This window comes from Hirundo rustica, chromosome 1 (genome assembly GCF_015227805.2).
Source record: "Hirundo rustica isolate bHirRus1 chromosome 1, bHirRus1.pri.v3, whole genome shotgun sequence".
NCBI classification, from domain to species: domain Eukaryota; kingdom Metazoa; phylum Chordata; class Aves; order Passeriformes; family Hirundinidae; genus Hirundo; species Hirundo rustica.
This window is the reverse complement of record NC_053450.1, coordinates 75,153,799-75,170,992: the sequence shown is the minus strand read 5'-3', so window position 1 is coordinate 75,170,992 and position 17,194 is coordinate 75,153,799. Positions and strand designations below refer to the sequence as shown.

Here is a 17,194-nt window from a genome sequence, read left to right as displayed (position 1 = left end):
TATTGTGTCTTTGAGAGGAAATTGGCTCTGTGCTGCCCTGGATATTAATGTAGGCTCCTCTGGGTACAGTGAGTGTCTGTCCACTTGCAACTGATGGGCTGTGAAGAAGGTTTGTCTCCTGTATTTAAAGACATATTTTCTAAGAATCAGGTAACATCTGCCCACATCCATGTTTCAAGGCATTGTATTTTGGCTGTGGGCAGTGGGACAAGTGCTGTATGCAGTTTACAGTTATTGCTGAATTTTTTTTTTTTGCTCTGAATTCTAAAGGGTCTGTTTGTTTACATTGCACAGTCCTGAATTAAACGGAAATGTGGAGCAGTATGAAGCTACTGCCTTTTGATTTAAAAGATAAATAATGAAGTGGGAAAGAAATGTAGATCTAATTGGGAGACGCTTCACTGTGATCAAATATTCATACTTGATACTGTGAATTTTTAGAGTCAATAAATGAGAAGCATAACAAGTTTCATTATAAAGGCAATATTATTACCTGCTGCAGAGAATACTGAAGACTCTTTGTCCTGAATTTTAACATGCCTGGGACATCCTGTCTTTTGGGCCACAATGGAAGGACCTGGTGAGATGAGTCTTACCAAAGTTATCCAGAGGTCATGGTGTTGGGAAAATAATTATTTCCTTCCCAATTTTGATAATCCCTCATGCTGTGATAGCACATCACTAAGAAATCACAGCTGAGATTTACTTGTACTTTGTGGGAGATGTAATTCTGCTGATAACTGAACATACACAATGATGAAATCAAATGATTGGTACACTATTTGACAGGTCAACAGCAAATCTTGCAAAGAACAAACATCCACAGAATATATAAATAGTAGTATAGAATCCCTTAATGAAATCCCAAAATTTTCATTTGTTCTTCATTTCTAATATACCTTTATTAATGTGGTAGCATAGAAATGTTGGATGTGTGACTTTCAGACATTGGAGCAATAAATGACTGGTATATTACACAGATTTCTCGTGTGATTCGCACTCCTCGTGGAAATGCTCTCTTAGTTGGAGTTGGTGGCTCAGGAAAGCAGAGCTTGACAAGACTGGCATCCTTCATAGCTGGCTATGACACATTCCAGATAATGTTGACAAGGTGAGCATTACCTGAAATTTAACTAAATACGTGCTTTGTGTTTTAACTCTTCCTATAAATAAAACAGGCTCTCATTCTCTGCTTAACATACTATGATCACCATCACATAGAGTGGAAGGACATGAAATTTCCTTGAAACTTACTAGATTTGCTCGATTTTTGATGATAATTGTGAATTTTTTCTATCTTTGGAGTAGGAAATAATTTTGTTTCTTTCACAGAATGAGAAAGAATATTGGTGGTGTCAAATTATCTTTGAGTCTTTACAGAGTACATTAAATGGTACTGAAAATATTTTCAGGTGGTTAGCTATCCAAAAGGCCTTGATGAATTCATCTTGTAATATTTAAAATGTTGTCATCTGAGGAGTTTGAATCTTTATCCCCGCCCTCTAATTTGGTAGATCTTACATATTTTGACAACCTTTTCCAAGTACATTTTTGCCTTATTTCATATTGTTCAATCCAATGTGGTTTCTTTTGAAATAACTCACAAAAGATAAAAAAATTATAAATCCTTCTCTGAATGCCTCAGAACGAATACCTCCCCAGCTGTCTATAGGAATGGTCAGTTTTGGCACTCAAATAAGATGTCATTTTAGAGAAGTGAAACTGTTTTAAATCTTTTGCAGGTGTGTTGGCTGCAGAAGAAATTGTAGATTCACATGTGGGAAGGTCCCTTGGTGTGGGTATCATCAGAGGATCTATCTGAAATAAGCACCTTTTTGCCTTAAGTTCCAAGACATTGTTTCTAACTTAAATTTGCTTAGTTTTTTTACCCTTTGGTCAGAAGACTTTTTCTTTAAAGAGATGAGTATTTGTTCAACTAACTTTTCTTTTTGTAGATCATACAACACTTTAAACTTGATGGAAGATCTGAAACTCTTATACAGAACAGCAGGACTGCAAGGCAAAGGCACCTGTTTTCTTTTTACAGACAATGAGATCAAAGATGAGTCTTTCTTGGAATACTTGAACAATGTTTTGTCATCAGGAGAGGTAAGATGCTTCCTCACGATCAATTTTCTGCTTTTTAAAATTTATATTTCTGAAGTAAAATAACAGAATTCATTTGAAGATTTTGTTACAGGTTTTTTACTTTCAAAAACTAGATCTCAATGTTTTTTGTCATTAGAATATTATTAAAAATGAATGCAGTCTACAAAATCCTAGGTTATAGTGAGAGAAGCTATCTCATGGGACATGAGAACAGCTTTAAAAAATAAAATTGAGAATTGGTCTCATCATTATTGATGTTTTAAAAAGTTGTCTGTTAAATTAACTATTAGTTTACAGTTAGTTTTTGTATGGTAAATTTATATCCACAATGGATAGGATGAATTTTATTGATTTTATTTACTTATTTATCATTTCAGGGTTAGGTTTCAGAGTAATTGCTACTAGTTATTGGAATATAAAGAGAAGGAATCAAAGCCATTGAAGGGTGGGGTTTAAATTTTTATAGCAAGTTAGCTTTCAGTCTGTTTAATGGAATCACTTCATTAAAACTTCTTGTTTAAAGGAGTTGGTGGGTACTAGTAACTTCAGTGTCCAAGATGTATGTCCCATCCTCCAATGCTGTGTATTAAAAGAACCTTGTGATATATCCTGTATTTTGGACCATCTCAAAAAGCATGAAAAATCTTCCTTCTTCCCGAAGGTGTCAAACTTATTTGCACGTGATGAAGTAGAGGAGATCATTAGTGATCTCATTCCCTCCTTCAAAAAGGAACATCCACGAAGACCTCCAACCAGTGAAGCTCTGTATGACTATTTCATGACCAGAGTCCGTCAGAACCTTCACGTAGTTCTTTGCTTTTCACCAGTAGGTGAAAAATTCCGAAATAGGGCCCTGAAGTTCCCTGCTCTCATTTCTGGATGCACTATAGATTGGTTCAGCCAGTGGCCTAAGGATGCTCTGGTGGCAGGTATGTGTAGGTTTTATCTTTGCAGGCACATAATTTTCTGGTCAGTGATCATGCAGCTGTTTTGTTTTGAATTTTCCCCAGAGAAACTTACTTGATTCTAAAATTTGATTTCCTCTTTAAAGCCTGTTATATTAAGCTGTTGAAATATTTCTAACAGAGGAAAGGTTTTGAACACAGTTTGAAGAAAAATTCACCCTGAAAATGTCTTAAAAGCATTTGTAAAGAAGGCAAAGATGCTACTAAAGAAAGAGATTATTTGTGAATGTGTCTGTGATAGGGCATACAGAGGAAGGCTGTGATTACCCAGTCCCTGGTAGGTAGCAGCTAGGTTCAGAGTGAAAAAGCAGGTGCACACTTTGGAGATGAAAGAATGCCAGATCCTTGGCTATACTTTTTACTGACAAGTGTGGAATAATATTCAGAATCTGATGGTGAAGAGTAAAGAAGACTGGGTTTTCAGAAGCTGGGTAAAAGCCAATACATGCTGACTTGTTTTATAGAGACTTGTTTATAAGCTAAGATGTTTTCATAAATATTTACTTTCATTTAGGCTTTCTCTCTTTTTTCCTAAGTATCTGACCACTTCCTGTCCTCCTTTGATATGGACTGCACTGCTGATACAAAGAGGGAAATTGTGCAGTGTATGGGCTCATTCCAGGATGGAGTGGCAGAAAAGTGTTCTGATTACTTTCAAAGATACAGACGTTCTACACATGTGACTCCCAAATCCTATCTGACCTTTATTCAGGGATATAAAACCACATACAAAGAAAAGCAGGCTGAAGTGCAAACATTATCAAACAGGTAAACTACTCAGGTTACTTCTGTTTTCCTGTAGTTTTCTTCCCCAGGTAGATAAATTCTGATACACTTCATTTCAATTCATGGCTCGTCTCCTTGCACAGCAAAAAAAGGTATTTTTAACTCCTAAAATTATGTTAAGGGGTAGCTTATTCAAATATTGGAGTTGCTCTTGTCATATAAGCTAAAGATTATATATATTTTGGGGGAGGGGGAGGGAAAGAGTAGTGATGCATGAAAAACAGAGGTAGAGGGAATATGAGGTGAACATAAATTATACCTGTGTGTTTTTAAACAGTAAAAGAAGACATCTACATGTAATTTCATAATATATAGATAATAGGATTTAATTTGCCAGGAAGCAACTTTTGTTTTCTTGCTGAAAACTTGTAACCTCCTGTTATGAACACATAAGGAATATCCTCAGTTTTTTTGAACACAGAGCCTCACTTAGACTCTTGAGCTTTTTACTTGTAGATTATGAAAATGGTTTTGATATGCTTATTCCTATTTTCAGATGCTTTATTAAACTAATAGCATCTATTTGCAGATATATCTTCATGTCAGGAACACCCAACTGCAATGTAAAATTAGCAATTAGTGTATCAGTTGGTATCACCCTTAAGAAAAACTGCCTTCTCAGTTTTGAAAGATTGTTAAAAAGAGCTGGAAACCTTAAAGAAAGGCTTAAACTAATTTATTTCACTTTAAAACATTCTTTGTCTTCAAAGTCAAATTGAGTTTCAAACCTGTAGTTACATTAGGGGTGAAGGCTTGTAAAACAAAAGGGTGTTGCCCTGTTTACCTTCAGATTTACCAAGTTAGTTCATGAAGTCCAGTTTCTTCCACTTAAACTTGGTTGCACTGTCTGAATTGCTTTTTTGGTGGTTGTACTTAGTTCAGCTGTCCAAGTACTGCATAGCCTTGTCAATAGCAGCCTCTGTAGAGGCCCTTTAAACTCATCTGAAAAGTCCCAAGTGAAGAATTTTTGATAGAAAAAACACTGTTGAAGGGGCATTTTAATGCTGAATCAGAGAAGTCTTACCTCAATACTATTTTTCTTTTACTCTGTTTTGTTTGGTCTTGGTTTCTTTTCAGTGTCGTCCACTTCAAATAAGAAATATTGATTGGTTATAATTTTCAGAATTTTGGTGATCAGAAAACGCTCTCTGTTGTACAGAACTCAGTTCTTTTGAGTATTGGCTCAAAAGGACAGTGACATTTATAGAACCAATATGTAGGATTTTATGCAATGATAAAGACATACTGTTTGATTAGAAGTGGGTAAAATTTCAAGCCATAGCTTTTATTAATGTAGTTTATTGTCCACTTTATTGATTCTGAAGATATCAGAAAAGTGAAAGTACTTGTCCAGGTTTTATTTTTGGTGTAAAACATCTTTTGCAATTGATGATTCGGATTGATGTGATTCATTCTATAGACGGAAAGTGGAGCATAAATTGCATAGTGTATGAGATGCTTCCTATTTTGCTTTTTAACTTCAGAATAAATACTGGTCTGGAAAAACTGAAAGAGGCCTCTGAGTCAGTGGCTGCTCTAAGCAGAGAACTGGAGGTAAAAGAAAAGGAACTTCAAATTGCTAATGAAAAAGCTGACATGGTATGTACAGCCTTCAAAGTGTATTGCTATTTGATTTTTTTTTTTCTTTTTTTTCCTTCTATTTTGAAAAAAAAATAATCAATTAAAATGAAATTAAGTGCTAAAAAGAAAGAATCTTGAAGGAAATTATCTTATTTGAGTTTTCTGGAATTGGACAGATATGATTTTACAACAAAAACTCTTTTAACCATGGCATGTGGGTTTTCTCACATTCTAGGTATTGAAAGAAGTTACTGTAAAAGCCCAGGCTGCTGAGAATGTGAAGGGTGATGTCCAGAAAGTGAAAGACAAAGCCCAAGCTATTGTAGACAGTATCACAGTTGACAAAGCCATTGCTGAAGAGAAATTGGAAGCTGCCAAGCCTGCTTTGGAAGAGGCAGAAGCAGCTTTACAGGTTAGTACTTGGATCATTACATTGTATGACTTTACCACTAAGAAGGTGGATGTCTTTGAAATACAAAATTGCAGGCATTGCGTAAGTCTTCACTTGACAAGAAATAAATATACATATTTTGATGCTTTTTAGGCTCAGTTTTGATTTTTTTTTTTCACGTGGGTACCAACCCCCAAATAGTTTTGAGAAAAGGGCAAGGTTCAAGTTTCTTTGAAACTGTCATTGATACAGCATGTGCTGCAGGTTGATGTTAGACTAGTAACTGAATATTGATACTATTATTAAACAGATTGTGTGCAATGAGTGAAGTACTGTCCATGTAAAATCGGTTGTAATTCCATCCAAATCCAAACCTTCTATTTTAAATTTTCACAAAGAAATTGCATTTTCAATAAGTTTTCTGGTCCACTATTTTCTATCTTCTTAAAAGAAATCTTTTCGTAGGAGTTGTGGCATTACCTAGACTTCATTTCCTTTAACATAATTTTCTTGTAAAGCTTTTTTTATAGAATGCCCATACATTTAAGATTTAAAAGGATTAATATTAGCTGATCTTTCATAATATTTATCTTTGTCTGCTCAGCTGACTTTATAGGAGTATGTGCCTCAAGACATTTTGCTGTGAACAGTAATAGTGAAATCTGAAATATACCTGTTAGATGCTATCAGGGAGCTCATCTCAAGAAACAGGAAAGTATTAAAAAGAAACCTGAAGGATAGATAAACCTCAAAGGGTTTTATGTAGATTTACTGGAAATTATACCTTTCCACTTGAGAGGCTGCTAGCGGATGTGATGGTTAAAGACTGATTTGAGGACTGGCATGATTAGCTTTGAAATCTAGTGCAGAAAAAAATTTCATGGATCTTCTGAATGTAAGACTTGACTTTGAGTGAGAGATGTTTAACAATCTCTGACTGCCATGATGCTTAAAGGACCGAGTGCAAAAATCTAAAAGAAGGTTGATGAACTGACAACTGGGAATAGTAAAATAGGGAAGAAGGTTTGCATTATAAGACCCTGATATATAGGCACAGGAAAAAGGTTAAAGAACTAGCAACAATGAAACAACAAACCAAACTATCATATAAAGAGACCTAGAATGTGCATATGTACTCTCAGCATTCGTTCATTCACTCCCTTAAGAAAGAATCTTCTCTGTATGGGTCTGCATATTTCAAAAAATTAAAAAAAATTAATCTCATAATCATTACAGATTTGCAAATTTGAGCTAGGGATTCCTATAGTATAATTCTGCTTGCAGAGTAGATAAATGCCTATTAAATACCTAATTATTTGATAAAAAGGTTATTACCCAGATAGAAAAAAGTAAATTAAAAAAATAGCTATTTCACTCCCTTTTAAACATATTTTAAGAACCATAAACGCTGCATTAAGATACGTACAAAACATCTTGTAAGCATTTCTAAACATATCGTGAGATTAATTTTTTTAAGTTTGAGTAATAATTGTCAAAGTTGCACTTTGCCCCATAATAAAAGTAATACATTAAATGCACAGCTTTAGACAAGTAAATAAATAAATAAAGTTTAAAAGTAACAGTTTTACCACAATTTGTATGTTAGCAAAAAACGGCTGAGCTGAATTTCCTAACAGTCACTAAGAAACACTGGTTAAAGTTTTCACACAGTTATATGGAAAAACTCTGGTGAATTATTTGGTGCACACTGAACAAACAAGCAGCAAAATATTGAAGGGAAACAAAGGGCTGGCTGAGGGAAGACAATCTGGATAGTCTGCAATGCTTTGAAGTCCCTTTATTGAAGTATAGACACAAGTAATTAAAATCTGCCTTCATGAAGTGAGGCATGTGCTAGGCTAGAGGCAAGGTGTCATAACACTTGCAGTAATCTGTTGCTTACTGTTTGGGCTTTCATGTACTTGGACTGCCTGTGAATAAGCAAAGCTGCTGCTCAGAGCTGTGTCTGTTGTAGGAGCGGCTCTGCCCATCAGCAGTTCCCATTGTTCAGTGGTTTTGTTACTGGATGTGGTGCCACCACCTTTTTACTGCTTAAATCAATTCTCTAAGGAGACATCTTCAGCAGACTTTTCTGATAAGAAAATCTGATTCAAGATGTAGAGTTATGAGTTACAGTGCTAGACTTGCACCCTAGGCTTATTTAGCCCTAATAGGGCCTAGTTTTATACACTTTATTATATTTTTTTTTTCCTCACAGGCCTGCTCCTATGCCAAGAATATTCCTGGTAAGATGTATAAGAAGGTACAAATATATACCAGGCCTTCTCACTGGTTTCCTTACTTTACCTACCATTTGCTGGATGTCAACAAAAAGTATTTCCTTTCTAGACTCAGTTTCTGGTCAATATATTCACATTTAAAAGAAAACAAACAAAATTTCAAGATATTTCTTGTTGGCTCTTTTTTATTGTCAAAAAACAGTTCATGGTAGTTTCGAGTTTTAAGGTGCTGCTGTGGAGGCACTGTGCTGAGGTTTCCTAGTAGGTGATCAGAGTTAGTGAAAATCTGATTGGGGGATCCTTCTAGCTTCATGCTTTTTAGAGGTAAAAATAACATAAATATTTTTCTCCCATTGATTAATACTGTTGGTGAGCTTATGCTCCATGTTTTATTAACGAAACAGTAACAGTAATTGCTTTGCCCTTTTTTAAAAATTTCTAGACAATAAAACCTGCAGATATTGCCACTGTCCGCACACTGGGTCGGCCTCCTCACCTCATCATGCGTATCATGGACTGTGTGTTGCTGCTCTTCCAGCGTAAAGTCAACCATGTGAAAATTGATCAGGAAAAATGCTGTACCATCCCATCATGGCAAGAATCTCTGAAGCTGATGACAACAGGGAACTTCTTACAGAGCCTACAGGTGCTTGTGCAAACTTTTATTTATTTATTATTGAAATAATGTAAGAAAACGAGTGACAGTGTTTTCTCTGGTGTTCATAGGAGAACAAATGTGCAAGGGAAATCACACAGTGTTAAGGGCTTAAGAATAAAAAAGGGAAATCTGAAGTGTTAAGGGCTTAAGAATAAATATGTCGGAATGAAATAAGCTTTAATCCCTCTTGCAAAGTCGTGTTATAAATCAATTATAATTTTTCCTAAGTAGGGCAATGAAATTGTTTTAGGTGACAAATGACTCAGAGCCATAAGCGTTTGAATTTGAGAGCTATTATCTGTTTCATTAAAGCTGATATCAAATAGCTTTTTTTCTGGTATTTAATTTTTCATTAATTTTCAACATTGCAGCTTGTGCACTGGCTTGCAAAAGCATAGATAGTTATTAGGATGAACAGAGTCAGAACTTTTTAAAATGTGGGATTTTTTAGTTCACAGCATTTGTCTAGAGAAATGGAAAGACTAGCTATCTGGTAAAAAAAAATCCCTTTTCATAACTAAGACCAATAATATGATTGATCTAGTTGGAATAAATGGTATGTTTTCCTGCTCTGCTGACTGTTATCCCTGATTTCTGCATTTTGAGTTTACTTAATTTTTCACTGCTCTACTAGGTGGCTTGACCTCCCAACCTTTGTATGGTTGGTAGTGGCATGGATGTTATTTATGTAGTATTCACATTTCATCTACTTGTAAAGGTTTTTAATTTTCTAAAGGACTTCAACGTTTCATTTTACTTGTGCTTAATTAAACCTATTTGTGCTTCAGGGAACAGCTATTTTTCAAGTTTGTCTGGGATAGGGTTTCATTATACTTTGTAAAAAAAAATGAGGGAGAAAATTTAGAGCTTTTCAGGTGGAAGAAGGAAAAATAGGCTTTTTCAAGAAATGAATAAAAATAAATTTTTTAAAAATTAAAATGCATTCCACTAATTAGACAAGGTAATTTAAGGGTAAAATAACTAGCTTGTCCTTTGAATGGACTGTCTTGTAGAATGTATGTTTCTGAACCAGAGTTTAGCCCTTCATTTTCTTTTCGAAGATTGTTAAAACTTATTCTGTCTTAAGCAAAATGAAATTTCAAGCCGGACTGGTGATGTTTTGCAACATTGGTTAGCTGTGTTACAGTAATCATGAGTGTGAGATAACAAAGATCATAAATGAAGGCAAACATTTTTTCCTTTTTTTAAGTATCTATAACAGTGGAATGACTTTGTAAAGGTCTCAAAGATGCACACAACAAATAACTTCCTAGTAGTTGTTTGTAAGTAACACTTGCGATCTTTGTAGTGTTCTATGTGTTCTGAAATACATGTGTGTATAATTTACACTTATTAAATGTGTTTTGTATCTTATACTTAATTTTTTTTTTTTCAGCAATTTCAGAAAGACACAATTAATGAAGAAGTGGTAGAACTTTTGAGCCCTTATTTTGAGATGGTGGACTACAACATTGAGACAGCTAAGAGAGTATGTGGGAATGTTGCTGGCCTTTGCTCATGGACCAAAGCTATGGCAGTATTTTTTTCCATCAACAAAGAAGTATTACCTTTAAAGGTCTGTTAGTCAGTCAAATACACCCTTTGCTTCTCATCCTCACCTGTTTGAACTTGAGGATCTAATCTGTGGGAATCTTCATCTGCCTTGTTTGAACTGGTGTTTCTCTCTCTAGAAATTTATTATCTTGAATGCTGTAATTCTACAATAAAATACATTTTAAATATTCTTCCACTTGAAAGTTGTCAAAATTATGAAAGAGATGGTGTGGTTTTATGCTTCTGAACCCCTACAGAATGGGGATAAAGCATCTGCCATCTAGTTAAATACACTACTGCAATTGCTCTTACATTAATTTTGAATTAAATAGAAAAAAGCATTGTGATGTGGTTCTTTCAATGTTCCAGATCTCAGTTCATAAGAAGATTGTACAGAGGCTCTCCATCAGTGTTATGTAGACAAAAAAAACCCCCAAAAAACCAAGCCTAAGTAGTTAGAATGAATGTCAGGAAGAACATGGTCAAGCACATTTAACAGATAATAGCTTGTATTATATTAGGAATGACTGAGAGGGGAGCAGGGTTTGTGTTTTGACCTAGCACATTGGTTGGGCAAATCAAGTAGACTTCTAGACGCATCATTCTATTCTGCAAGCTGTGTCGACTAACTTTTGTGTCACATGAAGAATGACTGGCATTCCCAGAAGTATTTTTAATTATTTTTTTCCATTTGGCATGAAATCAACTGTTCAAGTGCAGCTATCTGAAATAAGAATTTAGTTTGTTGTAAGATTCAAATAAAAGGTTTTGCTGAGTGATGAAATCCATATTGAAGAGTCTGATTTGGAAATGTAGTACAAGAAAGCTCTCTGAAATATATTATAGCAAATGCTTTGAAATTCTCTGGGTATGAATACACTTTTATGTTTTTATGCTCTGTAGGCTAATTTAGCAATTCAGGAGAAACGCCTAACTAGTGCTATGCTGGATCTGCAGAAAGCTCAAGAAGAACTGGGAGCCAAGCAAGAAGAATTAGATATTGTGCAGGCAGAGTATGAAAATGCAATGAGAGAAAAACAGGTGAACTGCCCTTCACAGAGAAGAAGTTTCTATACCTGCTTTAAGGAGCACTTAATGCAGCCTTTCAATTTCACTGTGATTCCTTGAAAAGGATGTTGATGGACAGTAGATAAGAGATAGATAGTATTTGAATACTGCCTCTTTGCTTTTGACCTCTTTCCTTTGCTTCTGATCATCTCCTCTCTTCCCTCCTACCCCCTCAAAAACTATTTTATTTGTACTTTTTATTCAGTACCTACTATTTTACCTTCAAATTTCATGTATGCTATATATGTATAATGTATTTGAAATTCTGAGTAGAATTCCCCAGGATGAATAAGTATCAAGAATTTATGTACTATTCAACAACTGCACCAAAATAAAAGTTAAGAACAGAAATATTAAAAAGAAATATTGTATCATGTTTCTGGGAGATGTTGATAGTTTATCCTGATGCATCTCACTTTTTCCATCTCACTTTTCCTCCTCTGCATAGTGATAGAGATGTTTGAGAATAAATTTCTAACCTGTTGTTTATCTACTTGTTTAATGATATGTAGAGATTTTTCTGACCTATCAGATATCTGAGTGAAAAACAATTTCTCTTGGTGAATGTTTTCTCTAGACTTTGCTGGAAGATGCTGAGCGTTGCCGACATAAAATGCAAACTGCCTCAAGTCTTATAAGTGGTTTAGCAGGTGAAAAAGAGAGGTGGACAGAACAGAGTAAAGAATTTGCCATGCAAACCAAGAGGTTAGTTGGTAAGTTTTTATCCAAACCTTTGAACTTGGAAGCAAATTGTTTGAGTTTTAATGGGCAGTGAAAGTGAAAACATTTGAAATGTCAGACTTTTCCTTTGTATCTTAGATCCCTGTCTCAAAAATGAGGGTTTTAATTCCTTTAAATTGTTTTAATTCCTTTGCTAAATCCCTGTTAGGTGAAAAATAAACATAAGGCTAAAGTTAATATTTAAAAAGAAAAGATAATGGATGCTATGAATGTGGTGGCACATATTTGGGACACTAAAATTTGAACTAGACTGATATTTGTAGGTACAGGTCCAAAGAGAGTGACATGTTGGCAAGCGCCAATAAAATGTGTATGACTGAGAATATATATAGAGGCAAGGAAGCCTGATACTCAGGCACTGACATTTATACGTAGAAATCAATATTTTTAACTGCAGTTACTAATGTTCATAAAAATTTGCTTCTAGAAGGTCATTATTATTTTTTAAATTTGCTCTTGTAAACTAAAGTACTTTGTAATAAATAATTGGTTCATTAGTTAGATCAATAAATGAAATTTATCTCGTCATTTACTGTGGGCTGAAGTTTCTTCTCTGCCTTTTACCTTGAGAAGCTGCAAAAAGCAGTCTTGTTGTATTATAGTAACTAGGTTGTATTTTGTTTGCTGGTATAATATATACATGTGTATAAACTTATTAAAAATGCAGGATATCTTCCCCACAGATTCATCCTATTTCATTTATAGATAACTTGAAAATGCCCATAAAGTATTAGGGCTCAGTATAAAAGTATGATATCTTCTCCAGTTTAAATCTTGCCTTCTTATTTTAGAGGTACGAAACTCCCGTAAACTATGGTGTCACAAAATTTAGGGGGAAAATTTTGAAACGGAACTTTTAAGAAGTTTAAAAGTTGTCACGCTTAATACCTCCATAATGATATCTGAGACAGCTTTTATTACCAATACTCATCACTGTAATTGATTTACAGTAATTCATTGAGTTAGTACTTATGAGGGGTTCCACCATGTTCCCCCCCATCAAACACACACCCACCCCATTGTTTAAGCCTGTTCTTATGAATGCATGAGAAAATAATGGGATTAAAAGTTTATGAGCAAGTCCTCTCTGCTGTGTCCTGCTTGTGCAGGATCTGGTGTTTGGAATAGGGTTACATGTGTGTTGAGCTGACCTTAACAAGGTGCCAGATGCTGATCTCTTGATTCCTACAATTGCACAGTAAGAACAAAGTAAATGTGGCCTGTACTGAAACGTACCATTGTAATGACATGAATGAGCCTTGGAAAAAAGATTGATTTGCCTTCTTTATGGGTCCAAGTGTTTTCTTCTGTTGCCAGCCAGAGTATGTAGCAACTACATACGACAATACTACATACTACATACTACAAGGAATCAACTTGTTCATTAATAGAATTGGCAATGTTGTAATGCTTTGGGGTTATTTTCTTCCTTTTTCTCTTTGAGGTGATGTACTCTTGGCTACAGCTTTTCTGTCCTATTCTGGTCCTTTTAACCAAGAGTTCCGCAGTCTGCTGTTAAATGACTGGCAAAAGGAAATGAAAAGTCGAAAAATTCCTTTCCGTAGCGACTTGAACCTCATAGAAATGTTGACTGATGCTCCAACTATCAGTGAATGGAACCTGCAAGGATTGCCAAATGATGACTTATCCATACAGAATGCAATTATTGTCACTAAAGCATCTCGTTATCCTTTATTAATTGATCCCCAAGCACAGGGTAAAATTTGGATCAAAAATAAGGAAGGCAGAAATGATCTTCAGGTAATAGAAATGATTGTGCTTTTATAATCCCTAAAAACTGTTATCTTACAAAACATTATAATTCAGTGATTCACCTTAGGATGCCAGAATGCTTTGGAAATCAAATTTATATAAAAAGTCTGGTTTGAATATAAAGAATATCTCAGATATATTTTAGTGGATTTGAGATTTGGCTAGAGGTGGAAGTATATATAGTTTAGCACCAATGATTCCATTTGTTTAATGAATTTATTTCAATGAAACATAAACTTTGGAAAATAGGCTGGATGGGCATTGTCTCGTAAGAAACATGTTTTCGGAAAAATAAAATTGTTAGGAAAAAAACACCAACTCGTTGATTAATACAATTTCATGTAAGTGTTTACAAATGAAGATTCACAGCAAGATGCTTTTTAAATTTTTTAATCAGAATTGTTAATTTCTGTTGTCTCAGTAGGGATGTCAGCTGCTAAGCACTCTGCAAATATACAGGACAGACATAGTGCTACAATGTACAGTCTGAAGCAAGATACACTAATTCAATTCAAACAAGAAAATTTGAGGAGGAATGTCCTTACTGGCTACGATTATGATTACACCAATAAACAAGCTTAAAATTTATTAAAGTCTAAGCTGAATGTGCTTTTGGAACATGTTGAAAATTCCAGTTATACTGGGGGACTGTTTAAAGCAAAGACTGTTTAAGGTCCTGTTCCATGTAAAACTATAATTTTCAAGGGTGAAAAAAACCCAGAAGAATACTTATCTTGGAATTGACCCTGCTGCAATTTGACTTGGAGATGTTATCCAAGATAAAATTGAAGGTGCTAAAAGGTTCCTGTGAATTTTTCCTGTGAAATCCTTGAGTAGTTGTGCACATAGGATATCAAAACTGCAAGGACTCAGTGTTGCTTTGCTTCTACCTTTGCAGCTGAAAAAATATAACTTTGCATTCCATGAGATCTGGCAATAGGATATGCTGATGTTACCTTTCCTTGAGGTCACAGTCTTTGCCTTAATACTAGTCTATTCACAGGGCCATTGTTTTTGACAGTACTTTAAAGAAAATGAAATAATTTATAAATATAAAACAAACAAAAATCTTGGTAAACAGGCATAAGATATTGCATCTATGTTTTTAGATCACTTCTTTGAATCACAAGTATTTTAGAAACCACTTAGAAGACAGCCTTTCTTTGGGAAGACCTCTTTTAGTAGAAGATGTTGGGGAAGAGCTTGACCCAGCACTTGATAATGTTTTGGAAAGAAACATCATTAAAACAGGTTCAGCCAACAAGGTAAAAATAAAACAAACGAGCAAACATGGAAATTCCCCTTTCCTCCCTTCCCCTCCCCACACCCTCTCCTTAGCAAAATATCTCCTAATAAATGTAGGACTATAAAAAATTAAACTCATTTAAACTTGATTAATGCTAATACAAGAAAAAAATAAGGTAGAGTTTAAGTTCACAAACTGTTAGTATATTTAATGTATAGAGTTCCTTATTCATTTGCTTACGACAATTTTAGAAGCTGAAATAATTTTTGAATGGGCCATTTAAAGTGGTCGTTGACTGTTCTCAAGAAATTGTCTGCATCAGATGTATGATTTAGAACTGGATTTTTATGCCTTTAAGGAGAAAAATGTAGTCTTTTTTCCTACATGTAGTATGTGAAAAAGTGTGTATTGGCTCTTGATATTTCAATACTTCTTTTTAATGTTTTTCTTAAGGTGAAAGTTGGTGATAAGGAAGTAGATGTTATGAATGGCTTCAGACTTTACATTACTACAAAACTGTCAAATCCATGTTACTCTCCTGAAATTAGTGCTCAAACCTCCATCATTGACTTTACTGTAACCATGAAAGGTCTTGAAAACCAACTCTTAGGCAGAGTTATTCTCACAGAGAAACAGGTAAAAGAATTTATTCTATCTATTTTCCTGGCTGTACTTCTTATATTTACCTGTAGAATGTTTTACTTTAATTTATTACTCTCTATTCTCACGTTGCAAAGTAACTTTCTGGCTCTCTCTATTGTGATTATTCTTTATATAATCTATTTGTAATGGTTTAAAAAAATGGCACAGAAGCGATTGACTCATCCATGTGGAAGTTTCTCTGTCTCCTTATTGTTGTAACTGTACTGTATTAACCTTATTTTTCCTGCCTCAGTGAGTTATAACCTCATGAGAATGGCTGGTGAAAAGCAAAAGGGCCTGAAATCAAAACTGATGTTCTGTCTACACACCCTGAAACTCATGGCAACAGAACCTAGTGCAAAGAATTCAGACTTAGTTACTTCCTTGCTCCAGGGACAATGGGCTGCCTACTTATTTTGACATTGCAGATATATTAGTTGAGGAGGTCTAGGTTCAGGATGCCAGTCCCAATTAACATGCCACCTGCAGTTCTGGAGGGAGGCTGATTGCTATCTTTTTAACTAATGAAGAGCTAATCCCTGTAACTATAAGGTCAGACAATGTTAATCTCATCAGAAACACTATGCAGCTATGACTGTGCATTTACTTTTGTATTTACTAAGATTTTGGCAATAACTCCAGTTTACCTTCACTAGAGAGGAATGACAGGAATATATTTTTTTCCTTATTGTGGCATCTGTTGAGGTTCTCCTCCATCCTTCCAACACCTCTCTCTGCTACATCAATGTAATATTTTTCTTGTTAATAGCCTCAGTCATCTTGTTCACGTCTAGTAGTTGCATTTCATTCCCAAACAGTGCATGGATCTCATGAGAGAAATCACACTCAGTCTGTTAGGGTCTGGTTTTTGTCAGACAGCTTCATTGCACCGTCACCTTCTCTTCAACCTCTGACAGCCTGTCAACTCCCTATGTAATGAAATTATCACTGTCTATTTAAAACGTGGTGTGATGTGTATATTCGCAAAGCCTAATGCCAAACTTCACTACTTGGGCCTTGAAATACAGTACATTGCTCCAGGAGACAGTCAGTTTATCAAATTGCTCCAGTGATTGCTGTTGCTTTGTGCTTGCTTGGGGGACACAGAAATGGGAGGAGCCTGATTTTTCTCAGAGGAGCCAAGAAATAGATGGAGAAGTAACAGACACAAGTTGGAACATGGGGAATTCTCATTAGATATTAGGGAAAAAAAATAGTTATATCAAGAGTGGTCAAATCCAGGGGCAGATAAACCAAGGATTTTGTGGAATTTCCGTTCTTGGAAGGTTTCAAGATTCACCCGGAAATTGCCCTAAGCAGCTGAGGTGTTTAGATCTGAGCAGGGGTTAAACTAGTTAATTTCTGTAGGTGCCTTTGAAATTAAAATTATTCTGCTACTCAGTGGCCTCTTGTTGGAGTCTAGGGCATTCTTTTGGTTGC

General features: G+C 35.1%; 1 protein-coding gene across 2 annotated transcripts in view; it reads left to right on the top strand.

The window, feature by feature from the left end:
• DNAH5 (dynein axonemal heavy chain 5) overlaps positions 1-17,194 on the top strand; it is a 136,214-nt gene that overhangs the window by 98,436 nt on the left and 20,584 nt on the right. For both annotated transcript variants that reach the window (XM_040076784.2, XM_040076790.2), the window contains 13 exons: positions 981-1,111; positions 1,956-2,109; positions 2,771-3,038; positions 3,611-3,842; positions 5,345-5,459; positions 5,677-5,853; positions 8,515-8,718; positions 10,127-10,306; positions 11,188-11,325; positions 11,930-12,065; positions 13,538-13,854; positions 14,976-15,131; positions 15,566-15,748. In XM_040076784.2, coding sequence (XP_039932718.1) covers positions 981-1,111; positions 1,956-2,109; positions 2,771-3,038; positions 3,611-3,842; positions 5,345-5,459; positions 5,677-5,853; positions 8,515-8,718; positions 10,127-10,306; positions 11,188-11,325; positions 11,930-12,065; positions 13,538-13,854; positions 14,976-15,131; positions 15,566-15,748 — 2,391 coding nt within the window. The remainder of the gene's footprint in view (positions 1-980; positions 1,112-1,955; positions 2,110-2,770; positions 3,039-3,610; positions 3,843-5,344; positions 5,460-5,676; positions 5,854-8,514; positions 8,719-10,126; positions 10,307-11,187; positions 11,326-11,929; positions 12,066-13,537; positions 13,855-14,975; positions 15,132-15,565; positions 15,749-17,194) is intronic.